Source organism: Anarrhichthys ocellatus, unplaced genomic scaffold (assembly GCF_004355925.1).
Source record: "Anarrhichthys ocellatus isolate YVR2014 unplaced genomic scaffold, GSC_Weel_1.0 scaffold18, whole genome shotgun sequence".
In the NCBI taxonomy this organism is placed as follows: domain Eukaryota; kingdom Metazoa; phylum Chordata; class Actinopteri; order Perciformes; family Anarhichadidae; genus Anarrhichthys; species Anarrhichthys ocellatus.
Window position 1 is genome coordinate 2,176,391 of NW_022280048.1, and position 21,510 is coordinate 2,197,900.

General features: G+C 41.3%; 4 protein-coding genes across 6 annotated transcripts; 1 reads left to right on the forward strand and 3 right to left on the reverse strand.

Moving 5' to 3' along the window:
* Positions 1-176: 176 nt before the first annotated feature.
* On the reverse strand, positions 177-2,514 carry cwc15 (CWC15 spliceosome associated protein). The gene is made up of 7 exons (XM_031857234.1): positions 2,438-2,514; positions 1,657-1,807; positions 1,348-1,460; positions 1,158-1,258; positions 968-1,078; positions 682-839; positions 177-569 (listed from the first exon to the last, which is right to left on the reverse strand). The coding sequence occupies exons 2-7, from the start codon at positions 1,791-1,793 to the stop codon at positions 440-442; spliced, it is 750 nt and encodes a 249-aa protein (XP_031713094.1). The 5' UTR covers positions 1,794-1,807; positions 2,438-2,514; the 3' UTR covers positions 177-439.
* Positions 2,505-10,354, reverse strand: LOC116388908 (uncharacterized). 2 transcript variants are annotated; one of them, XR_004213087.1, is made up of 2 exons: positions 7,372-10,354; positions 2,505-5,657 (listed from the first exon to the last, which is right to left on the reverse strand). XR_004213087.1 is itself a non-coding variant. In XM_031857231.1 (2 exons), the coding sequence occupies exon 2, from the start codon at positions 9,050-9,052 to the stop codon at positions 7,754-7,756; it is 1,299 nt and encodes a 432-aa protein (XP_031713091.1). In that variant the 5' UTR covers positions 9,053-9,058; positions 10,076-10,354; the 3' UTR covers positions 2,505-7,753. The 2 variants fall into 2 exon arrangements, 1 of the variants encoding a protein (XP_031713091.1); XM_031857231.1 differs by having other exon boundaries at positions 2,505-9,058; positions 10,076-10,354.
* On the forward strand, positions 5,100-13,591 carry LOC116389009 (zinc finger protein 185). The gene is made up of 7 exons (XM_031857394.1): positions 5,100-5,210; positions 5,316-5,418; positions 5,606-5,680; positions 11,792-11,884; positions 11,991-12,932; positions 13,188-13,290; positions 13,388-13,591. Exons 1-7 carry the CDS (start codon positions 5,201-5,203, stop codon positions 13,589-13,591), a joined length of 1,530 nt encoding a protein of 509 aa, XP_031713254.1. The 5' UTR covers positions 5,100-5,200.
* Positions 13,592-13,745: 154 nt separating this feature from the next.
* On the reverse strand, positions 13,746-19,049 carry plp1b (proteolipid protein 1b). 2 transcript variants are annotated; one of them, XM_031857233.1, is made up of 7 exons: positions 18,942-19,049; positions 16,674-16,860; positions 16,414-16,570; positions 15,977-16,154; positions 15,631-15,704; positions 15,374-15,439; positions 13,746-14,656 (listed from the first exon to the last, which is right to left on the reverse strand). In XM_031857233.1, the coding sequence occupies exons 1-7, from the start codon at positions 18,943-18,945 to the stop codon at positions 14,585-14,587; spliced, it is 738 nt and encodes a 245-aa protein (XP_031713093.1). In that variant the 5' UTR covers positions 18,946-19,049; the 3' UTR covers positions 13,746-14,584. The 2 variants fall into 2 exon arrangements, with proteins under 2 accessions (XP_031713093.1, XP_031713092.1); XM_031857232.1 differs by lacking the exon at positions 18,942-19,049 and adding an exon at positions 17,220-17,499.
* Positions 19,050-21,510: the final 2,461 nt, after the last annotated feature.

Sequence of the window (21,510 nt, forward strand, 5' to 3'; positions counted from 1 at the left end):
AGTCAGTTAAATTTTTAAGGTCCATAAGTTTGGATTTATATAAACCCATTCTGTTAGAGCTGTACCAAAACTAGATACCATTGGGAAAAAGGGAGAATAACTTAGCTGTGATAAAAAAATTTAAAATAATTCCCCACAATGACATCCATTGTTCTAAAATAAATTCCTGCGAGCCATTTTAAACACAGCCTTAAAGATGTTTATTGAAATCAATATTTAAAAAAAAAATACAGAAAGACACAGATGTTGAATCTAACAATTTCAGTCCTCACCAGCTCTTTATATACAACCTTTTATGTGTTGACTGTACAAATACTAATGCATTTGAGTACAGAATGTATCTAAATACCATCTATCACTCTTGGGACAGAGGGCAACAGTCGGGCGGAGACCAAAGAGATGAGACGGGAAAACAACAACAAAATGAACAGACAGTCCTTTACTTTACATATTTCTCCATAAATTTCTTGTGGAACTCAGAGCGAAGTGTGTCATTGACAAAGCGTTTCTCCTTCCGTGCATCGTCTACTCCTTTGGCGCAATTCTTGAAAACAACATCATCATCCCACCTAGAAAGACAATGACAAATTGAATGTTGTTGGTTAGAGGAAAGTAAAAGGGAACTTCTTTCTTCAAATGAGACACTCATGTTGTGCAGGCATATCTGTGTTTGTAAGATACCTTCTCTTTACTCTGAAGGTATTCAGAGTCTGGGTTATCTGCTGTTGTTGCTGCTGCTGCTGCTGCTGCTGCTGCTGCCCTGCCAAATTGATCAATGGATTGCCACTCAAGATATTCTCCATGCGAATCCGCTCCTCCTCTGCCTTTTGCTCCCGCTCCTATGATGGGAGAAGAAACAAAGTCACTAAATGAGGCATTTGCCTCCTCTCAAACAAAACCCATGTCTTAATTTGCAGATTTTGCCGTCAGCCGGGTTCAAACACGTCAATCTGAAATTATAGTTTACTTTGCGTTCTTGCTCTTCAGCCCGCTCCTTCTTGATCTTCTCCAGTTCTGCCAGAAGAGCAGCAGTGTCGTCGTCATCACTGTCGTCATCAGAGTCCTCGTCCTCATCATCCTATAAAACAACCGAGCAACATTGGTGAGGGAGCTTGATGAGTGCTAATCACCCCCAAGTGTGCAGTGCCAGCACTTACATCAGTGAGAGGGTCGTCAGCGTCGAGGTTGGCTGCTGGGATCTGATCCAGTCTGGGCCTCTTTGAAGATGATGACGAAGATGATGACGATGTGGTGTGGTCTGGAAAATTGGTGTTTCATGGGTTTAAACTATTGGTCAGAAATATTAACTAAAGAAGATGCTTAACAAGTCCCTACGGACAGACCAACCTCTTGGTCCCCTTTCTCTGATCTTTTCACGTGCAACTACACGCTCCTTCTCCTCCAGCTCCCTGCGGAAGTCACGGGCACGTACCTCCTCTGGGTTATCCTGGGTAGGTTGCCTTATGACGGGAGAACATTTTATCAACACAAAAAAACATCTTTTGATTCCAGCATACATCCACCTTCAGAGTGAGTGGACAGAAGGTGCAGCATGAAACAGTTCAGAAAGTCTCGTACTGGATGTAAATCTGCGCAACTCAGCAACACACCGATTACAACCCAAGACTCAATTCCACTCGTGCTCGCTTAACTGACCTGTACTTGATCTTGGTGTGACCTGGAAGATCTCGACTGGAGTACTGCTTAGACAGGGCACTCAGATCCCCTCCTCCTTCTCCTTTACCTCTCCCTCCTCTCGCTGGCTCAAACGTTGGTCTGGCAGCTGTAGTCATCTTTGATGGCTCTGCTGTAGTAGGACATGGAAGGAGAACAAACGTGAACTGAAAACCAAGTGATGTTCAGAACAGTGCACACCAACAACATATTTTATGCTACTCCAAATGTCTTAACCTAAAAGTGAGGACGTATATTGTCTAGCTAAGAATCCACCATCCACATCTTGTCTGCAGGGGAAGTGTTCAATATCTTATAAATGAACGTTACAGGTAATATGGTTGTGTAGATGTAGTTGTATACAATATAAGCATTTATGACTCATTATGGTTGAGAGAAACTGAATGAGCTAAGTTAGTGAAATTACCAAACACGTTTTAACTGATACGATGAAAAAGGTTAACATCTAGGCTGTTGTCTTTGTGAATCATATGATCTCTGTTTTTAGGCAAATAAGTTGTTTACTAGTTATTGATAAAGGACAGAAAACAAGCTAGCTAGTTAGCCAGTGCAGCTAACTAATAAGTTGCTAGCATGCTAGCCTGATTTGACAACGCTGTTGAGGAAAACAATGCTCCTTCGCCTCACCTGCCTAGTGTGTACAATTAGACACGAACTATTTCAAAAAGGTGTTTTATCTAAATAAAATTCAAATTCAAATCATCGGCATTTTAGCAATTATTTCTAGAGAAATAACACTTACGTTGCTGCTACCACACGACAAAAAGAAGACCCGACACAGCGTGTGACGTCACTTCCTGTAGAAACTATGGTGGAAAAGATGCATTCAAGAACACTCGGGAATTAGAAGACTACTAAATCTTCATATTTTATTTTGAAATATTTATCTAAATATTATTCAAACACAACTGTCGCTGTGATCAGAGAATAGAAGTCTTATTGAACAAACATTCTACAGTTTCTGAATGTTTTTCATATACTCTACCTTTGCTTGCAAGAACAAGTGAAGTGCCTTCATACAAATGTGCAGCGTTGTAGTGATGAATACAGGAGGCAGAACATATCAGATGCATCAAAACATTATGATCAAAATTAAACTTGCCTTTGATTTGTAGTAATTCGAATGCCTTGAAAGTCACATATCATGTTATGGCTGCATTGCATCCATAATGGCCAGATTTTCAAGATTGCATTGTGGTTATATTTCATCATAATGTGCAAGCTATACAATGCTGAAGTAGTAGGCATATGAGTCTTATAATATCAATTCTTGAAGGCCATTTTTTGAAAACTAAAATGGAAATACATGACAATGTAAGCAGCCAAGCCAAAATGGCCACAGAAAAACAAGGCTGTCGGTAAATTTCCCCAAGGGGAGATTGGTCTTGCAGCAGGGTGAAACAGAACACACATACTTGAACATCAAAGACAAAGCACACACGCCATGATACATTTTAATTTGTATTTGGCTTTGTAGTGACAATACTTATAGAAGAGCATCCAATTAGATAGTAACAAAAGATACCTTTTGGTTTTAAAACTTACTGAAATTTCCTCTTTTCACTTTGTCCCTTTTGTTGTTTATGGAATATGTTTTAATGACACAAAAATGCAGTTAAGGACAGAATGTCCTCCTGTTTCCTCCACCACAATTTTCATTGAGCAATACACCTACAACTACTACTCATCTTGTTTTGATAATGTGCAGGAGGAATTTTTACTGACGATAACGTTGGCTGAGGTTCAAGGAGGCAAACCAACAGAGGAAGCTCTGCTGGATTCCTCAAATATTTTGTCTCTAAAAGGTGTTGTTTGACATTGTCAAGTGCAAATGTTTCAACCGGAGACACAGCATCAAAGAAGGGATGACACAATGCTGAATTTATGCAGCTACCTGTGTTTGTGTGCGTAAGTTAGTGTGAGAGGAAAAAAGATAAAGTGTGCTAGTTCTATTGGCTTTTTAACTATGTTTAAGGGATACGTTCACCCAAATATTTTCTTACTAACCTATGTATCAAGCCATGCCGATCATTTTGGCTGCAGGTTTTTTTTTATATATTACCATGTTATTTTTAATAACATTAAAAAACGTCTGTCTACAGAGACAGTGTCCCAGATACTGTGAATAATCCACACACCACACTGTGAACATTTCAGTTGATTACAATGTCAAATTACTTAACATTTGTTTTAGTTTCTCTGGAAAAGTTGCACATTTTTGATTGGATACGATAAGACAGCTGAGTAGATTAAATTCCATGTAGCTTCAGATCAGTATTTCATGATTTCCCCCAACTGGAACGGCCTGTTTGTGAAGGAACATCTTTCTTTGGAGCCAAGAGGAAACAACACTAAAAAGGTTTCTTGGGAAATTTCTTCATGAGCTGCAAGGTTTCATTTCTGGCCACATTTACAGTACAGTATGAAAAAGACAAACAAGCACTAAGCACTAAATTGTTGGTTTAAAGAGGTCGTCTCACACCTTAGAAATTAAATGTGAATGTGTGGATCTGGCAACTCTGCGATGTAACATTTCAAGAAACACGGAACTAAAAAACAATGTCACCTGTCTGCCCACTCCCTTGATTTACATGGAAACCAACCCACCCACCCCCTCGATCGACCTGCATAGCACAGCATCCAGGTGCTATCAGTGGGAGGAATCTAAAACAACAGAAGGGGGGGGGGGGGGGGGCTCAGGTTGAAATATCTTCATACCTGCTCGCCCGTATGAGACAAGAGACCCGGAGGAAGCTCGACACCACTCTGCTCTGACAGCGCTGACCTCAACAGGTGAGAGCACAATTTGGTGCAAGAATGTGCTGCACACTAGTTGTTTTTTCCCCACTGGCTATGCAGGGGTAAGGGCTCATTACGGAGCCAGAGTTGCTTTAATTTTCTATGCATAATGTATTTGACCTGGCTAATTGGTGCTGGCACATCTCCTGCGAGATTCATCACAGGAGATTAAAACACTAAGTGGAGGTCAAAATGTTAAGTGGAGCTCAAAGAGAATACGGACCAGATGCCCAGTGTGACAGGACCACTGTCCACACAGGGCAGGTTAAGATCCTCGGCAAATATGGAGAATAACATTATTACAATCTGTCAGGATGACTTTCTTTACTCTAGTAGAACATTTTTCAACCGGTTTCATTTTAAACAAATGTGGTGAGCTTTAGTGTAAATATGTAATTTCAATGCTTATCAATGCTCCTTAATTCAGATTCAAAGGAGCATAGTTGTTCAGAATGGTTAGGTCATAAATAAGAAATGCTTTGATGTCATGTTTACATCCTGAGTGAGTTGTGCTGCAGAATGCAGGTGTGACGGGTTGTGTCTGAAGTCAGGAAAAAAGGCTCAACAGAGGCAGATATAATATATTACATTTGTGTACACTGCTATTACCGTTTTGTTTTATTTCTATGGAAACTTAAAAACAAACCTGGAAAAAATGTCATTAAATACTTTGATCAGGTTGAACATCTGAAAAAACACCAGCATCATGTCAAAGGGTAAGTCACACTTCAATCAAACATTTCAACCTTTTTTTTAAAGAGTTATGCATGTATTCATGGTACCCAGTTCTGACAGAAAGTGTGTGTGTGTGTGTGTTGTAGAGGTTAACAGAAACACGGTGTTTCAAACCACCAGGGTGCGGAATGCACTGAAAAATGACGGCTGTTGGATCCATAAATCCAAGCAGAAGCAAGAAGAAGCGAGGTACTCTCAGAAATCAAGATGCAACATTCAAAACAAAGTCATAATTTATAAGTAAATTCAATTAAAAAAAAAAAGCTACAAATCTAAATCTGATGCTATCTTGCTTTCCTGCATTTACCAATTGTTATATCACAAGCACGAACTGTCTTGAGAGAAAAATGGTGCAACAGCTTCTTCTGTCTTGCAGGACGGACCGTGCTGTGGAGACCGGACCCTCTTCAGTCACACACTCATACGTCCTGTCCACAGCCAAGAAATTTGAGTGAGTATCAGAGAGATGTACAGGGTGGTGTATGTAGGGTACGCACATCCCAACAAAAACTTCAACAGGAACTGGATCAAAAACAATCTAAAAAAGGAGAGAATTAAACAAGAGATCCGCACACTGTATCAGAAGCTCACATAAATATTAATTGAGATCTAGATCTCTCAGAGCTACAGAGCAATACGCCTGACGAAGATCTCTGTTCGACCGAAACGTTGCATAGTTAAAATAGCTGAGGGCGTTTAACGCAGTGTGCGGATTTTCTTCGAGGTGTTGTCGACATTGCATTCACAACAACGGGAGAAATGAAAGCAGTAAAAACATTTTTTTCTACCTGTCAATCCATCCGTACCGATGCAATACCACGGGTTGGCCAGAAGATGTCGCCATTTCTGACAGTATCAAGTGTTTGAAAGCAGTGAACACCAGAGCTTCAGAAAGCTTCTGTTTCCCCATCATGACTGAATGCATGAGATCTTCTAGACGTCATTAACAAACTAGCTTATTTGGGGTTGAACAAAACATTATGATATTTGAATATTAGTCCTGCAGTCTGCAACATCTTAAACTGAAATACTCTGTTGTGTCAGTGCATTAAAAAAGTATAACGGCTTCAGTGATAAACCACTATGTGTGATATTTACATACATAAAGATTAACTGAGCCCTGGGCAGCTCTGCTCCGTCCATACAGACCAGTGCTTTAGTTGCTTGATGAAGCATTGATCTGAATACAGTTATTACTTGAGTATTCCTACTAAAGGCCCACAGGAACTGCTTTACAGCTGCATGTTTGCTCTTCCATACCAAAAGGGTTCTTTTCGGCTAATGAACATAATAAGAACATTAATCACAATTTGAGCCGTATAAATATTTTACCAGCCATCAACTTTTAGTGATCGAGTGCGTCAAATACTAACCTCAGTGTTTTGCTCAGCAGAAAAAAAAGGCGAGGATCATTTTCTGTAACGCGGCATTCAATGATCATATTAATTTACTTTGTTTAAATAGATCGAAATATGTTCTGCAACATTCACTGACTGTTTACACAGTTATCATAATTACTAATACATGAAGATGTGTTCCCCGCTGTGTATTGTTGCCAGCTGTACCTATTGCAGTGACATTACATCACCTGACTTGAACACGTACATGACACACACACACACACATCTAAAAACCCCTTTAGTGTTTACCTGTTAAGCTTATGGACAGATTTGTGATGCAAAAATATTTAAAAAATACATTTATTTTCTCCCTGAGATCACCTGAAGACACCCCTCCCCAAATAATAAAAAAAAAAGGCTTAACTTTCCTCAATAGTTCGTTATTCAGGCAGTACATTCCTTTTATAACTACTTAATGGGCCGAGTACATTCAGAATACTCAAGCAAAGGAATAATATAATTCACAAATGAATTAACTTCTATCAGTATTAAAAAAACATTGTTCTTATTAAGTTTTCACAACGGCCTAGTTCCTGTAATTACGTCTCAAACAAGATAACATTTGACAATGTGGCTAAGATGTAATCTGTTTAATCTGTTCTCATGCTTTAATATGTCAGCTGAACACACATTAAACCACTTCGATCAGTCCAGAACAGAGTTAGCTAGCTAGCTCACAGCGCTCACCTCGCACACTAATCCAACGCTTACGCCACTAAAATAGAAATCAAGCAGAACTTACTGTCCGTATTCTTGAGCTTGAGTAACTTTGTCGTACAGCAGGAGTTCTTTTGGCTCGTGAAGAAACCTCCACACGTCACGGCCTTGACTTTGACATGAATGTTCCGTCTCCGCTTGTTTCATGTGAATGATGTTTAGAGGCCCGAAGAGGTGAAAGTTACCGATATGTTACAAGAAACAAACAATGATGAGAGAATCTCCCTCATTTTGTCTTTCTTGTTGCATTAAAAAAACATTTGACTCCTTTAGATTTATCTTGGGGACCCCGATAGTGCTCAATACTCAAGCTGGAGTGTACCCCCATTCAGTATCCAATGACAGAACTACACAGGTTTTGTTCAATTATGCAGTCACTCAAAAAGTACAGATTGCTGAGTCAGGAGTCAGGAGGAGGGTCCAGCAGCTGTGAGCTCTCCTACATTGTGCAGTCCCTGTGCTGATGTGGACAAGGAGGGTCCAGCTGCTGGGCACATGCTGTGCGACGCCATTAAATGACCCTCGTTGATGGCAAAGTGGTTCAGCGGGTAGATGCCACATTTCCTGTAGCCTTCCTTCACAATCCTTACACCCTCCTCCTCCTTCGCTACCTGATACGTCTCTTTAAACACGCCCGAGAACTCCTTTTTGCTGACTGCGAAGTGAGTGTCGGTGGCGCAACCGTCACCTACGAGTGCCGCAAAACGCTGCTTCAGGAGAACAAAGAGACCGGCGTCGAGCGGCTGCAGGATGTGGGAGCAATGAGGCGGGAGGCACAGGAGGACGACGTCCTCGCTACGAGCCATTTCCACCACCTCGAAGTTCAGGGGAGACCTGTGACCATCGAAAATCAGCAGCAGCGGACGGCCCTTCGGTGCGTGCAGGAGGAAGTGCTTGAGGAACCATTTCTTGAAAAGGTCAGAGTTGACATACCCCGAGTCTGACCACCCATAGAGGGCATTCGGAGGCCCTTGAGTCTTGTAACATACTCCCCCTGGGTAGGCCTTTGAGTAGATAATAAATGGGGGAATTTCCTCTCCAGCTGCGCTAAAGCAAGCCAGGACGGAGATGTGGTCCCTCGAGCCTGGCGTTGGCTTGTAGCCCAGACTGGTAGATTTGGGGAGAATCACCCTCTTCCTGCCCAGCTGAAATCCTGTCTCATTGCAGTTGAAGATTTGATGAGGCTTGTCTCTGAGCCCGCGAGTGTCCATGACAGTGCTCAGCAAATGTAAAAACTGATCCACTGCTTCTTTTCTCACACACGTTGTCCTCCCACGGACAGCGTTGTCCGCTGGCTGAATGGTGATGTTCTTTTCTTGACGTTTTCGGAAATTGAGCCACCAGGTCTGGCCCAGTTTAGAAAATGCCACCCTCCGATGCTGCCGCTTATAAATGGACGAGGCAAAGGACACCAGCTGTTGCTTTGTCAGTGGGAAACCATGCTTGGACATGTGTAAAGAGAACTCCACCAACAGCTCCTCGTCTGCAGATGTTATGAGCTGAGCCGGCCCGCTGCGACTTCCTGGTGTCACCCGTCCACTGACTCTGTCCCCCAGTGACGATTTAGGGACGCCGAACTCTTTGGCGGCCTGTCTCACCGTACACCTTCCCGACTTCACCTCGATCAGCGCACGTTCCATGGCCTCCTCGGTCCATTTCTTCTTCTTCTTCCTGCCGACTTTGTCAAGATGATTCCTCGATGGCATTTCTTTCTGGGATGGCACAGGAAACACAAGCATGAATAACACATTCAACAAATATGATACACACAATCAGCCTACTTATGTAGTTATCTTACAAAAAACTATGTTTTAATAACCTTAATGGTAAAGGGGATTACATTCCTTCCTTATTTTGATCCAAGTTTATTTTACAAGATCGCTGTCCCAACTGTTAATGTGTACAAGCTCAAGAACCAGAGCAAAAGAATCTCCATCCAACATTCAAGTTCACCACTTAGATGGATGCACAAGGCTGAAGTTGTATTTGGATTCACTAATTAAAGGGGAATATGAATGAAACTAAAGTTATACAATCCCTCAGCAGATTATTTGTTCACTTAAAATTCTCATGCATTAACAGCCGTGTGATGGGCTCTTTGTTGATGGATCTCTAGTCAACCCATGAGGGCATTAAAAGGGGTCACGGTGCTCCTCTTTGTCCATCCAGAATACACAACCCAGCTCTCGATCGAAAACAAGTTCAATCAGCATTCCACCCTGTTTAATATGTGAAAACAAAAAATGCATTTTATTGCTGCACTTCCTACATCCAGACCACATAAGTCAAGGTGTAGATGTAAAAGACCTGACTAGTCAAGTTTGAATTTGCTAAAAATGGTGTATGAAGAAGTTTATAAGATCCTGATTCAAATCTCTTAAAATATTATTTATTATTGCAAAAAAAACAACGAGATTCTACAGTTTTCATTTCTCTACCTACGACCTGATCTGTCTCTACGGTTTCCACATTAATCGACTGCAAACGTACTTGCACTTTGGTAGTTGTTTCAAATCGGATAATTAGTGGTGTAACACCAGCCGAGAAATATTAGCTATGATGACGTTTCCTTCGCGTGTTAGTAGCTAACTTCTCTAATTAACTAACTGACTGCAGGTTCCTGTCATTTGACACAGGCACTGACTAAGACTAAGTAATAATGAAGTTGAACTATCTGTCACAAAGCACTTTCTCCGTAGGTAAACTTGTTGGAATACCAACTGACTTACTGGTCTTGGGGTGTTTTAGTTAGTGGGGGACTCGTCCTGTGCTGGTTGTGTGACTTCGCGAACCGTTACGTTACAGTTATAAACTAGCTTACGTTACAATAGTGTGAAGCCTAATGGTTTTTGAGACAAATCTGCGCTTAAAATTACAAACCAAGTTGCAGTGTTTAGACTAGAGTCGCCGCTACATGTCTCTCGCTTTTAGAAAGTTTAAATTAGGCGGTTATGTTTAGTAAGGACTGCACACTTCCCTTCCTAGCATGAACCGCCTAGCATCACAAGCCTGAGGAAGATAACCGGAAGTTAAAGGAAGGTTTCTTTCAAAATAAAGGTTCCAAGTTCCTGTTACAAAAATAAGTGTCCAATTGTACGGATTTCAGATACAATCAATAAATTGCATCACAATGCAGATACATTTACAAATAGCACTCAAATAAAGAACCACAAAAAAAATAAGACAAAGTTTTTCCACAAAAGAAACAGTTCTGTATCACTGCAAAATGGTTGTATTTTTCTCTTTTGGTTGGTTTTGAATATTTTTTATTTCAACATCATCTTACCAAATTAGATATAGAGCATTCAATATCAAAATATCTATGTACTTTTCCTTGCCAGATTAAGATAAGTCTTTATCTATTACCATTTCCTAACAACACCATGCAAATGTATTTGAATAATTAGTTCCACTCACTTAATAATTAATTAAAAGGTCCACAAGCCTTTTTTTCAGTGTGTTCAGACCATGACCGTACAATCTATCAAGAGTTACATCATTATCAAGATGTTTTGCTACCACAAGCATAATTGATCCAGTTCAATTGTGTGTGTATCTCGCCTATTATCAGCAATGTCAACAGATGAGATACACAAACAGGACCAAATTGCCTAATTCATGTAATTGGATCACATTCCTTGTTCAAGAAAACAGCTCCATCCCCTCACTTCAGTGCAACATGTTTGGTGATATTTACATGATTAGTAAACATTGTGTTGACATTTAAGGCTATTTGTCAGTTTTACTTCATCAATCATTGTAGCTTCCCCCCTTTTCTCCTGTGTGATTTGTTGTGCCCATCAAGTAATGCAGGTCGGTCTTTTTGCACAACATTTTTTTTATGTGAAGGTTATAGATGAACCTGTCACTTATATAAAAGAAGAATGAGTGATATTCTGAAACTGCCACGTCTACATCTTATCCTCCCTCACTGATAAGGTTTTATCTTTTGACACTTTATTCATAAGAAAGTGTACGTTACCTGACGTATTATTGTACATTTAAATTATCCCCTGCTTTTCATCATCTCAATATGGAGCATTTGGCTTTGATTGGCAATTTTGAGCCAAAGTTTAAAGTTGATGAAATGTTTCATTAACTGTGGAGCATTAATTACCAAAATATAATTTGCTACTGCATGTTGTCTGATTTATGCTTGTAAATGCCAAGGTTCTTTTCAAAGCGTGTTTCAAAATCTTACCCTAGATCAGATTCGCCACTAAGCCCTCCTCTCGAAAAATACACAGTTCTCTCCATCTGAAGGGTATGGATGTTCTGAATTTTAATTGAAAATAGACTGCAAACAATGAGAAACCACAAATGCAAACTTGTTTTCAGGTTTGCATTATTATCTTAAGTTTAGTCTGAACATTTAAAACCCCAAATATTGAATGTTTGTGCCAGATGTACTGTATATGTTTGTTATTTTCTGCTCTATGTTTTAGAGATTCTTCTAATCAGGGAAATGGTGAAGTTATTCCTCCCCAAGAAGATGCTCAGCCTGAGGGGTCAACAGTGGAGACCTCAGATGATGCAAAGTTAGTATTGGAGTATCTCTACATTGAGTGTAACTGCTGAGTCGAGGGATTTTTGTTCCTATGTCTTTTCTGCACAGCTGGGAATAAGTAACTCCCTCTGTTACAGGCCCCAAGCACCCACAGAAGAAGGTATCCAGAAGGATGAGGCACATCCAGAAGAAACAGTTGCCAACACAACTGCAGAAAACAAGTCAAATGTTGAACAAAATGTCAGGGCTGCTGACGCCTCTGCAGAAGTTCATGTTGCAGAACAAATCCCAAATGGTGAACCACAGCCAGTTTCTTCAACAGAGGAAAATCCAGAAGCATTGTCTCCTGTGGAGCCAGTTGAGCAAACAGTTGCCAACACAAGTCCCGAAAACAAGGGAGAACAAACTGATAAAACAGTTGACCAGTCAAACGTAGAACACAATGAGGCCAAGGACTCAGTGGATGCTCATATGGAAGATCCGGTTGCAGAAACCTCTGTTGTTCCTGAGAAAGGTCTTACAGAACATGCTGCAGAAGAAAGTGTTGAAGCTGTAGCTGAGGTTGCTGTGGAGTCATCACCTGAGACACCTGACGTGACAGGTGCAGCAGGAGAGAATGCTGCTCTCCAAGTGAGTGTGGACCCAGTCCCTGACTTAGTGGCAGATACTGCATCTGAATCACCTACCAAAGCTGCAGCCGAAACTGCAGTTAAGCCTGAAGAGTCTACAGTCGAGTTTGCAGCCTCCGCAGAGCTGGTTTTCAGGACTGGAGCTGAAGAGGTAGTTAAGTGTGAAGTCCAGCCTGTTGAAAACCCTGTTGTCGAGCAAAGTGTTGAGCCAACACCTGAGAGAGCAGCAGATCATGTGGTGGAGCTGAGTATGAAGGATGCTGTGGAACCTGTAACATCTTCAGACGCTGAAGCTGCTCAGGATACGTTCTCCTGCAGACTCATTGAACTGTCGGAAGCATTAGATGTGGAGCCACCGACAACTGAAACTGCTCCTGAGCCTCTGAAGGATCCAAAACCATCCCACACTGAGGAGACCAAGCTGAACCAACACCCTGATGATACCAACACGTAAGTAAGCTCTTATAAAAATGAACCACAGCACATATTTTCTAGTTTTCATGTTTTCACTTCTTTACTGTTTGCTTATGGCTATTTATTTGTAGCTGTGACGTGTCTCAAAAGTCCAAGGAGGATCCACAATCCACACAAACTCAGCATAAGCAATGTAGAAATTCAGACATTGTCTAAGTTATGATACATACGCAAAGTTCATACACAAAGGTTAACATTGGTGATAATCTTTTTAACACTTTCTCTCCACAGCACGAAAAGCAATGTTTGTTCATTCTGTGAGACAATAATGGATGGAAAAGTCAAGATCTACCTCAGTGAACCTGCGGTGACCTGCCACCCTGACTGTCTGAAGGTATGTTCTGCCGCTTACCAAACAAATGGTTCATGTCTATTATTGAGTGACGGGCTATTGTCATTGCATAATGTTAATATTGAGTATGTTTTTGCAGTGTGGTGTGTGTGCAAAGGCCCTGGGAGATTTGATGACCGCCATGTTCTTGCATGACCAAGTGGTCATTGTGGTGGCTGCTTTGCAGAAGCTCTCGAGACCAAAACCTAACTGGGATGAATATGTTGCTCGAGAACACTCAAAGTGTACTGCAATTCACTGTGTTTGTCCTCACCCTGTACTCTGTCCTGAAAGTTTTTTTTAGAACATTATGTATTGTAAGAATTGTTCTATGAAAAGAAGTGGCGGCATACTATATCTGGTAGTAATTGCCAAAGATGATTATATGAGATACAATCAACATGAAAGATTTCTATCGTGACATACTGTATATGTTTAAATAATCACAAATGACTGCCTCCAATTAAAATTGTTTATTCAGCCTTAATTAAAAATGAGCATACACACAACCCAGCTCAGTAAGTAGCAGGGCTACAATTGAAACATGAGTCACTGGTTATTGAAGCATCAACACCTCAGCAACATAAAAACAGCTTATTTCAAGCAGCAACCCAAAAACATCCAGAAAAAAATGGATACATGTCTTTGTTTCCCTCCTACACAGTGGCATTTAAACGAAGCAAAAATGCAGTATGAGTGAATGCAAAGTACATGTGTTGTGAGTGAAAGCACAGAGATGAGAGGATACACCAAACCCATGCAGAGAACTTTGGTACAGTCAGCCTCCCTTGCTTTAGTTCACACAATGTTGCTACACAAGATACGCAAGATAATGAGGCAGCAGCAAAATCACACTCAGAACCATTTTGCATCAGTAAACACTGAATGGCAGGCATGCAGTTATGACTTGCAAGGTAAGCTGTCATTGCTCTTAATTATTCATGAAACATCATACATCACAATCTGACAACAGCATCAGCACCAATTTAGCTTCGCAAAAACAACGAGAGACGCGACCTGCGAGAGGGGAATGAACAACAAAGCTAAGAGAATCATCTGAGAGGAGGACTTGAGGACGAGGCTGCTGGATGTGAATTATCTTCATCTCTCTGTCTGTTGTTCATACAAAACAGCGATGAGAAACATTTGTCTGTTATTAGACACGTCTAAAGAAATACTATAGCAGGTGATCCACGTTCGGAGGATGCTTTTTCCCAGAGGATGGATGGAAGTCCAGTGTTGACATTCTCCATTTCATAGCCAGAGGATGTTGTTGACTGGGACCGAGGTGTTGCACCTAGCGGACGCCTTTCCTGCCCAGGAACCGCAAGACTGCGTAATTGTAGGTGGTGGCAGCCAGATACAGAAACTGCAAAGGAAAACATTGAGATGGAGGTAGGAAGAATAGAAAGGGAAAAACATTTTAACATATGTGACCTTTTTAAAGGGTCGATTCACCCCAAAAAACAAACAAACATATTTTCTTACTTGCCTCAAAGGGTATCTAACCATGCAGATTTGGAGTTGTCCAGGGTTGGACAAATTCATTTTTGATATTTCTGCTGCCCACCCAATAGATATTTTCTTATTGTACCCACATTGAAAACTGACTTTTACTCCTGATAATCTGCATATTTTGTTAGAACTATTTCTTTGAAATTTTTCTTTCCATACCTTTGGATTTATAAATGATGCTTATATCATGTTCTTTGTCTTTTTCATTAATATTGTATGATGAAACTCATAGAGAATAAAGTACATGAATGGATTAAATGAGTCAACAAATAAAATGTAAAATAAGAAAGTATTTCCACTGAAAACTGCTCATAGCAAGGCCCATGAAGGAGATGTTGCAGCTGAAAGTCATTATTGCATGCTTTGACGACCACAAAACACATTTCATTAACTTCAATTGCATTGGGGCTGCAATAATCTAAGAGACACATATCTTTAAACTTAACCAACTAAAAATTTGGGCAAACTGACCCTTTACATGTGATTCAACTGGTAGTGTTAACAAGAGCAATCTCAGATGAAATATTGAATCTGACCAGAAAGCATGCAAATTGCCAAAGCAATTGCTCACCAGTGACAAGAGAGTGACCCCGGCACCAGCAAATGCAGCTATGTACAAGTCATAGGTGACGTAGAACTGTAAGACATATCAAACACAGGTTAGTTTACATTCAGAAGCATTGCATTAAATCATTTGCTAACACACCACACAATATGCATTCATATTCCAGAGTAGAATTTACACTGATTCTGCACATTGATTTTAACGTGAGGATGTTGACACAAGACTAAACTGTGCGAAAGGAAATATTGAATTCGGCTACTCACTTCGCTGGTTTTGCAAATAGATGCCAAGGTCATTCCACAAGCCTTGCCTGGCATTGCATTCCAAGGAAGCAGACCTTAAATGAAGACAATGACGTAAGTGTCTCTTGCAATTGCTGAATCTTGATGAGTTATGACGCATTTAAGTTCCTGCTTGCATACAGCATGTCAGAGACACAGACGTGAAGAAATTTAGATAAAGCTGCAGTTATCTTCATTATTTTCATAACTTATTCAACAAGCAGTTTTGCATCCATTCCCCAATGATGAATTCCTTCGCTTTCACGAACACATTAGCATTCTCGTCAGGCGGAGAATGTGCCAGTCAGTCATTATAAGGACAACGCACCATACTGCCTGGCATCCATGCAAATCCAGCCGTGCTGATTAATGCTGGGGGTTGTTTCAGCCAGGATGTTTATGTTGTGGCAGGTCTGCTCCATGTTGAACAAGAAGAAGACTGGGATAGCAGAGAAGGCAAACACTGCCAGCCAGATGAAAGCCAAGATGTACGTCACTATGATAAACTGTCGAAAAATAAGAAAGTGCAGGACGTCAGGTCACAGAGATGTGGCGTATAGGAGCCCAGGTTTTAGTGTGATGAATGTGCTGTCATTAAATTCAGCTATTAATCATAAGTCATGAATCTGTGTAGAAATCGCTGAAATAAAGAACATTTCATTCAACTTAGGAGCGAGAATAAAACCAGCATTCAGCATCTTAACAATGACATCATATTTACCCTCCCTCTTTACTCCCCCTCCCGTCCCATCTCCTTGTTCTCACCGTCAGGCTGAGGCAGCGGCCACAGTGGGTGCTCCTGAATTCTCCAAACGTCTGCTTGACCGCGCTCGTGGTGTAGAAACCCTCAGCCAGCAGCAGGATACCATAGAGGAAGAAAAACGATGCCAGGCCATAGATCACGTACTGGAAGTATTTGATACTGGGACAGTCACAGGGAGAGACGTCAGGTCAAACAGCAAAAAGAAACCATTCTTCAGAGGCCAAAAGTCACAATAAAGAGAATTCATTGAAGCATCACTCACAAGGAGGCCATGACCACAAAGTCTTGGACGTTGCGGGCGAAGTAAGTCTCGACGAGGACCTCGGTCTGGGACAACGCTTCATGCCCACAGCCACAAAATAACGCCATGCCGGCATAGCACAGCAGGGTGGCCACCAGGGATGGGTAGGGCACTGCCCCAATGCACCGGATACAGCAATCATAACAACCTGAGGGGGCATAATATATCAGCACACAGGCGGCACACACCGCACATATAACCACACAACACATCTACGCCACGGTGGGGAACTCTTTCACCCTGTGGGGGAGCTATGAAAAAGGACTCGCTCTGTCTGCAAATCCATGAGCATACACCAAGACCCCGGCAACAGGCAAGAAAGCAACAGAAAAAAGAAAAAAAATTAGTGACAAACAAGAGTTCAAGCAGCGATTCCCAATTAAGCGTCCAAACAAAAGCAGTCACCACTGACTTCACGACAACCTCATGCACTTCTCTGTTGAAGCAGGTAGCAAATATCCCCAGTGTTAATAAATGCATTGGCAGAAATGGGATAGAGGGAAGCACCTAAGGCTTTGCAAAGCCAAGGCTGCCTGACCGGAAACATTTGCTGCTTCTGATCCTGTACTCCACAATCAAGAGAGATCCCAGTGCCAACCAGTGATGTAGAGTGCTGTCTACAAGCTGTTGCTAAAGGAAAATAAGTCTCTGCGCTGACTTCATCTGTATGTTAAAGCTCCTCTGCTGGTACCAGCACCTCACAGCTCGGCCCCTACTAACACTGGTCCTGCCCTCTTTGTCCAGCGGTCACAGGCGTCACCAGGCGAGAGAGAGAGAGATGGTGGCGAAACTCTGACTTCAGGGGCCTGAAGAAAGAGCTTCTCTTTGTGGCTGCAGATACAATATCCATTGTCTTTGCCATGATCAGGGAGGAACAAAGGGCAGCGATGTTAAATAAACAAAGACCATGGTGCCACAAAACACACACACACACACACACACACACTCACACACACACACACACACACAGTAGTATGTGGTGGCAGAAGGGTCACCAGGACCGTCTCTACACCATAGTCAATATCACTACTCAGGCCATCCTCCCTCCACAGCTGGCTGAGACTGGTACCATGGCACTGAGTGTCAATGCCGGCGGGGGTTGGGTTCAAGTGTTCAAAGAGTGGGTAGAAGCATAGTGAACGAGAGGGGGGGTCAATTTGAATATCTGCAACAACAACAACAACAATAACAACAACTCCACTTAGTTTTGTCGCTACACATTTTGAAATTCTTAGATGGCCAAACTATTTTAGTGCAATAAAACATTCTGATCATTTCAGCTCATTGTTACTTTATTGTCTCCCGTGGGAGAAAATTGTCTTGGTTTCAAAACCAAACATTACAATAAAACACATTAAATAAGAGCACACATGCAGTTATTAGTCTGAGATAAAACCGCCATCCTCTCTCGTGCCAATTTCACAAATTGTTGGATTTTAGTTGGAAGAGGCTGTGAGTTCAACAAACTGCTACAAAAGTATAAATAGTAACAGCAGGAAGGAAGACTGCTAGAGCCCCAAAAATGATAGTGCCTGCAGACGCCCACGCTTCAGCTGTGCCCTGCAACAGTGACTACAGTGATAAAGTGATAAAGGCCATCATGGCCTTTATTTCAACTCAGTGCAAAAGGCATTTACAGTAGATGTCAGATCACCAATCACGACTTAAAATGCTACTAAAATCTTCTGAGCTTGAGCGATAGTTTGTGAGTGAGAAAAAAAAATGGTCAGCAGAGGTTATTTGGGTCCACAGCTCTCATGGAAATCTACTAATTTATACCCATGACACATGTGGGAGTTTCTGACCTCTTTTCACCTCTTTGACCTGGCATGGCCTTGGCATGTTGAGAGTCAATGCCCATCTCTGTCAGCCACTCTGATTCCACTCATTGTTTGTGGTTAAAAGGGGTTAGAAGAGGTAACGGGGAGTTCCGTCTTTATTTAAAAGCAAGCAATCCTGAGCAGAGCCTTCCTTTTCAGTCTTATGAAATCATCATTGTATGTTAAATTACAGCATATTAAATACAATCAGTGCTGAATCAGTGATCCATCTGTGGATCTCAAAATGAAAAAACAGGATTAAATTGCAGCAAATCTTGCCCACAGTGGACAAGGGCAACATGGACAGAAATGATATATTAAATGCAACATTAGTAAGTTATTGAAATTCACATTTTCAAATCACATTAATAATAGATGATAAGAGTTATTAAAGATTCTGTGCACTCACCCATGTCCAGAGAGAAGTGTGGGGGTTATTGAAGTTTTGCTGGGTCGCTTTGTGACTGTGATATGAGGATATGAGAAGTTATTCCCCGCCACTCCTATATGAATCTGACTCGCGCTTTTGTCTCATCAACAATAGATAGACCACATCTCCCCGACTCACATCTTAAAGTCACAAAGTCCCATTTCAACTGCCAGTCATTATTTATGGAGCCATGGGTTCAGAACTGGGGCCAGAAAGTGGGTTATAAATTCTGTTATGAGTTTTGTTTCTTGGTATTTGGTGATATTTACTGTTTTTGAGCTGCTTGAATTCTTTTGATTACGCAAAACAATATGGGTAATTTAGTAGAAATGGGAGTTTTTGCATGCACACAAAGATTACAAAGATATCAGTTGATACATCCAATCTATTTTTAAGTGCAAAGTTGCACAGTTTTCTTTATTTATATATACAACACAAATGATCTACCACAGCTGTCCTTACATCTTTACATGTCTTAACCTCAGAGGTGTTTAATTATTGCACATGTTGATTTGAAGGCTGTATTTCATTAACTCTTATTGGCTCATCTGTTTATCGTCAACATGCATGTGTTGTCTGTCTGCACACGCACATGCTAGATGTCAGCAAGATACAACAAGCAGGTCTCAGGGCCCTCAGAGCAGCGTCCTGAGAAACACACAGTGATGAGAGGTACGCACAGACAAAAGAGTGAAATAAATCGTATCGCCGGTGACCGACATCGATGAAGTTGACCAACAAGGGTGACATTGACGGTCGGGTCCAGCTGCTGCCCTCCTTCCCTCCCTCCCTCATGTTTGACCCAGTTGATGTCAAAGCCGGGTTCAGTACAAAGGAGCCAGTGTGGAGCAGGAGAAAACACCATTTTTTTTTCTAGGAGAAGTCCCTCATCCTATTTTTGCTTCCCCCATTTGAAGCCCATGACAAAATGGACATAAATGTTAAAAACCACAAAGGAGCTACAGACAACCATCATACCACCAATTGGGCCAGATAATAACAATCATCTCTGTTTGCAAATAATCACATTTGAGCAACTGATCTGTTGTTGAACATGGATTCACTCCTCTTAAGATGGTGTCAATATTAAACCAATGGGCAAAAGGACTCGAAAGCAGACTCGGGGGACAGATCAGTCGTAGGTAAAAACAGTTTACTGAAGCAGGGTTTGGTAAACAGGGGATAAGTCAGCATAAGGCCAAAGTACCAAATCATAAGGCTGAGTCTAAGTCCAAAAATCCCAAAACAGATCAAACACTAGAGACTAACTGTTGAACAGAGAACAGATAAAGGGGAGAACGGACTAAATACACAAGGGAGGAAGGGTAATCAGGAGCAGGTGAAGCCAATCAAGGCGGGGCAGTTAATCACACAGGCGGGAAACGCACAAGGGCGGGAAGTGAAGACACTGAAACGAGAGAGACGACAAGTAAGTGCCGAAATAAAGCAGGAAATGAGACAAATACTGAAGAAATAAGAAAACTTAACTCACACAAGGGACCGGGATGTGACATTTGTTAACAAAATAATAGCCTTGTGGATTGGTGAATTGCTTGGTGTGAGCTTACAGTCTGTAGCCTTTTGTCTCCAAGAAAAACTGAATAATGACACATGAAGTAATTAGTATGTAGAAAAGGAGTAATGAGATCAGGAAGTGAGAGAGCGGAGAGGAATGATGCCTTTGAAATCTCAGAGAAAAAACATGTGAGAGAGAGAGAGAGAGAGAGAGAGAGAGAGAGAGAGAGAGAGAGAGAAAAGAGACGGGTAGCATTAATTAACCTCGGTACAGTACATGGGAGTGTAGAATGGTTGTCAGCTTTACTTTTGAGATGTGAATTAGCAATGATTTTGACAAGTTAAAGGACGGGATTAGGAGGACACGTTTTGGAGACTTGGTGGCTTCGGTGGCATGAAGAGAGCGATTCATTAATTTATGAATGAACTATATTCCACAAAAACTGATGCAGATGGTGGTCGGGGATGCGAGCAGCTCAGATGATGAATTATTGGGTAACTCTTAATGAGACGGCCTAACAGTTATTAGTTAATGCATGAACTGATTTTGAACTAGCACATTACTCTCTCCGAGCAAGTAGCAAATGCTATCATGGTGCATATATCAATATATGTTTAGCATAATCACATAGAAAATTGTACCTATATCATGATCAGCACCATGGACAGCATTGTGACTACATTGTGAGCGTACTATACATCAATGTATGTGACTGTGTGTGCAGTTCGTATATGTGATGTGGCACAGTGCTCTATCTTTGAGTCATTTTTATAATTGTTTGCTGCGTGATAGATATTTTTTATCTACCAATATTTACGCACTGCAAGTGGTAATACGCATGTGTTGATTGCACCACCTTCTATCCCTGTTATGGTAATGTGTGTTATCTTGTGACAAAACGAACAAACAGGCACCAAACAAACAAACAAGAACTTGGAGGACAAAAACACGTCAGTCAGAAGTGAGTTCAGTGGCAATGACCTCCCGCGGGGAGTGCCTGAATTATTTGTTTTACGGCATGATGAAGCAAAG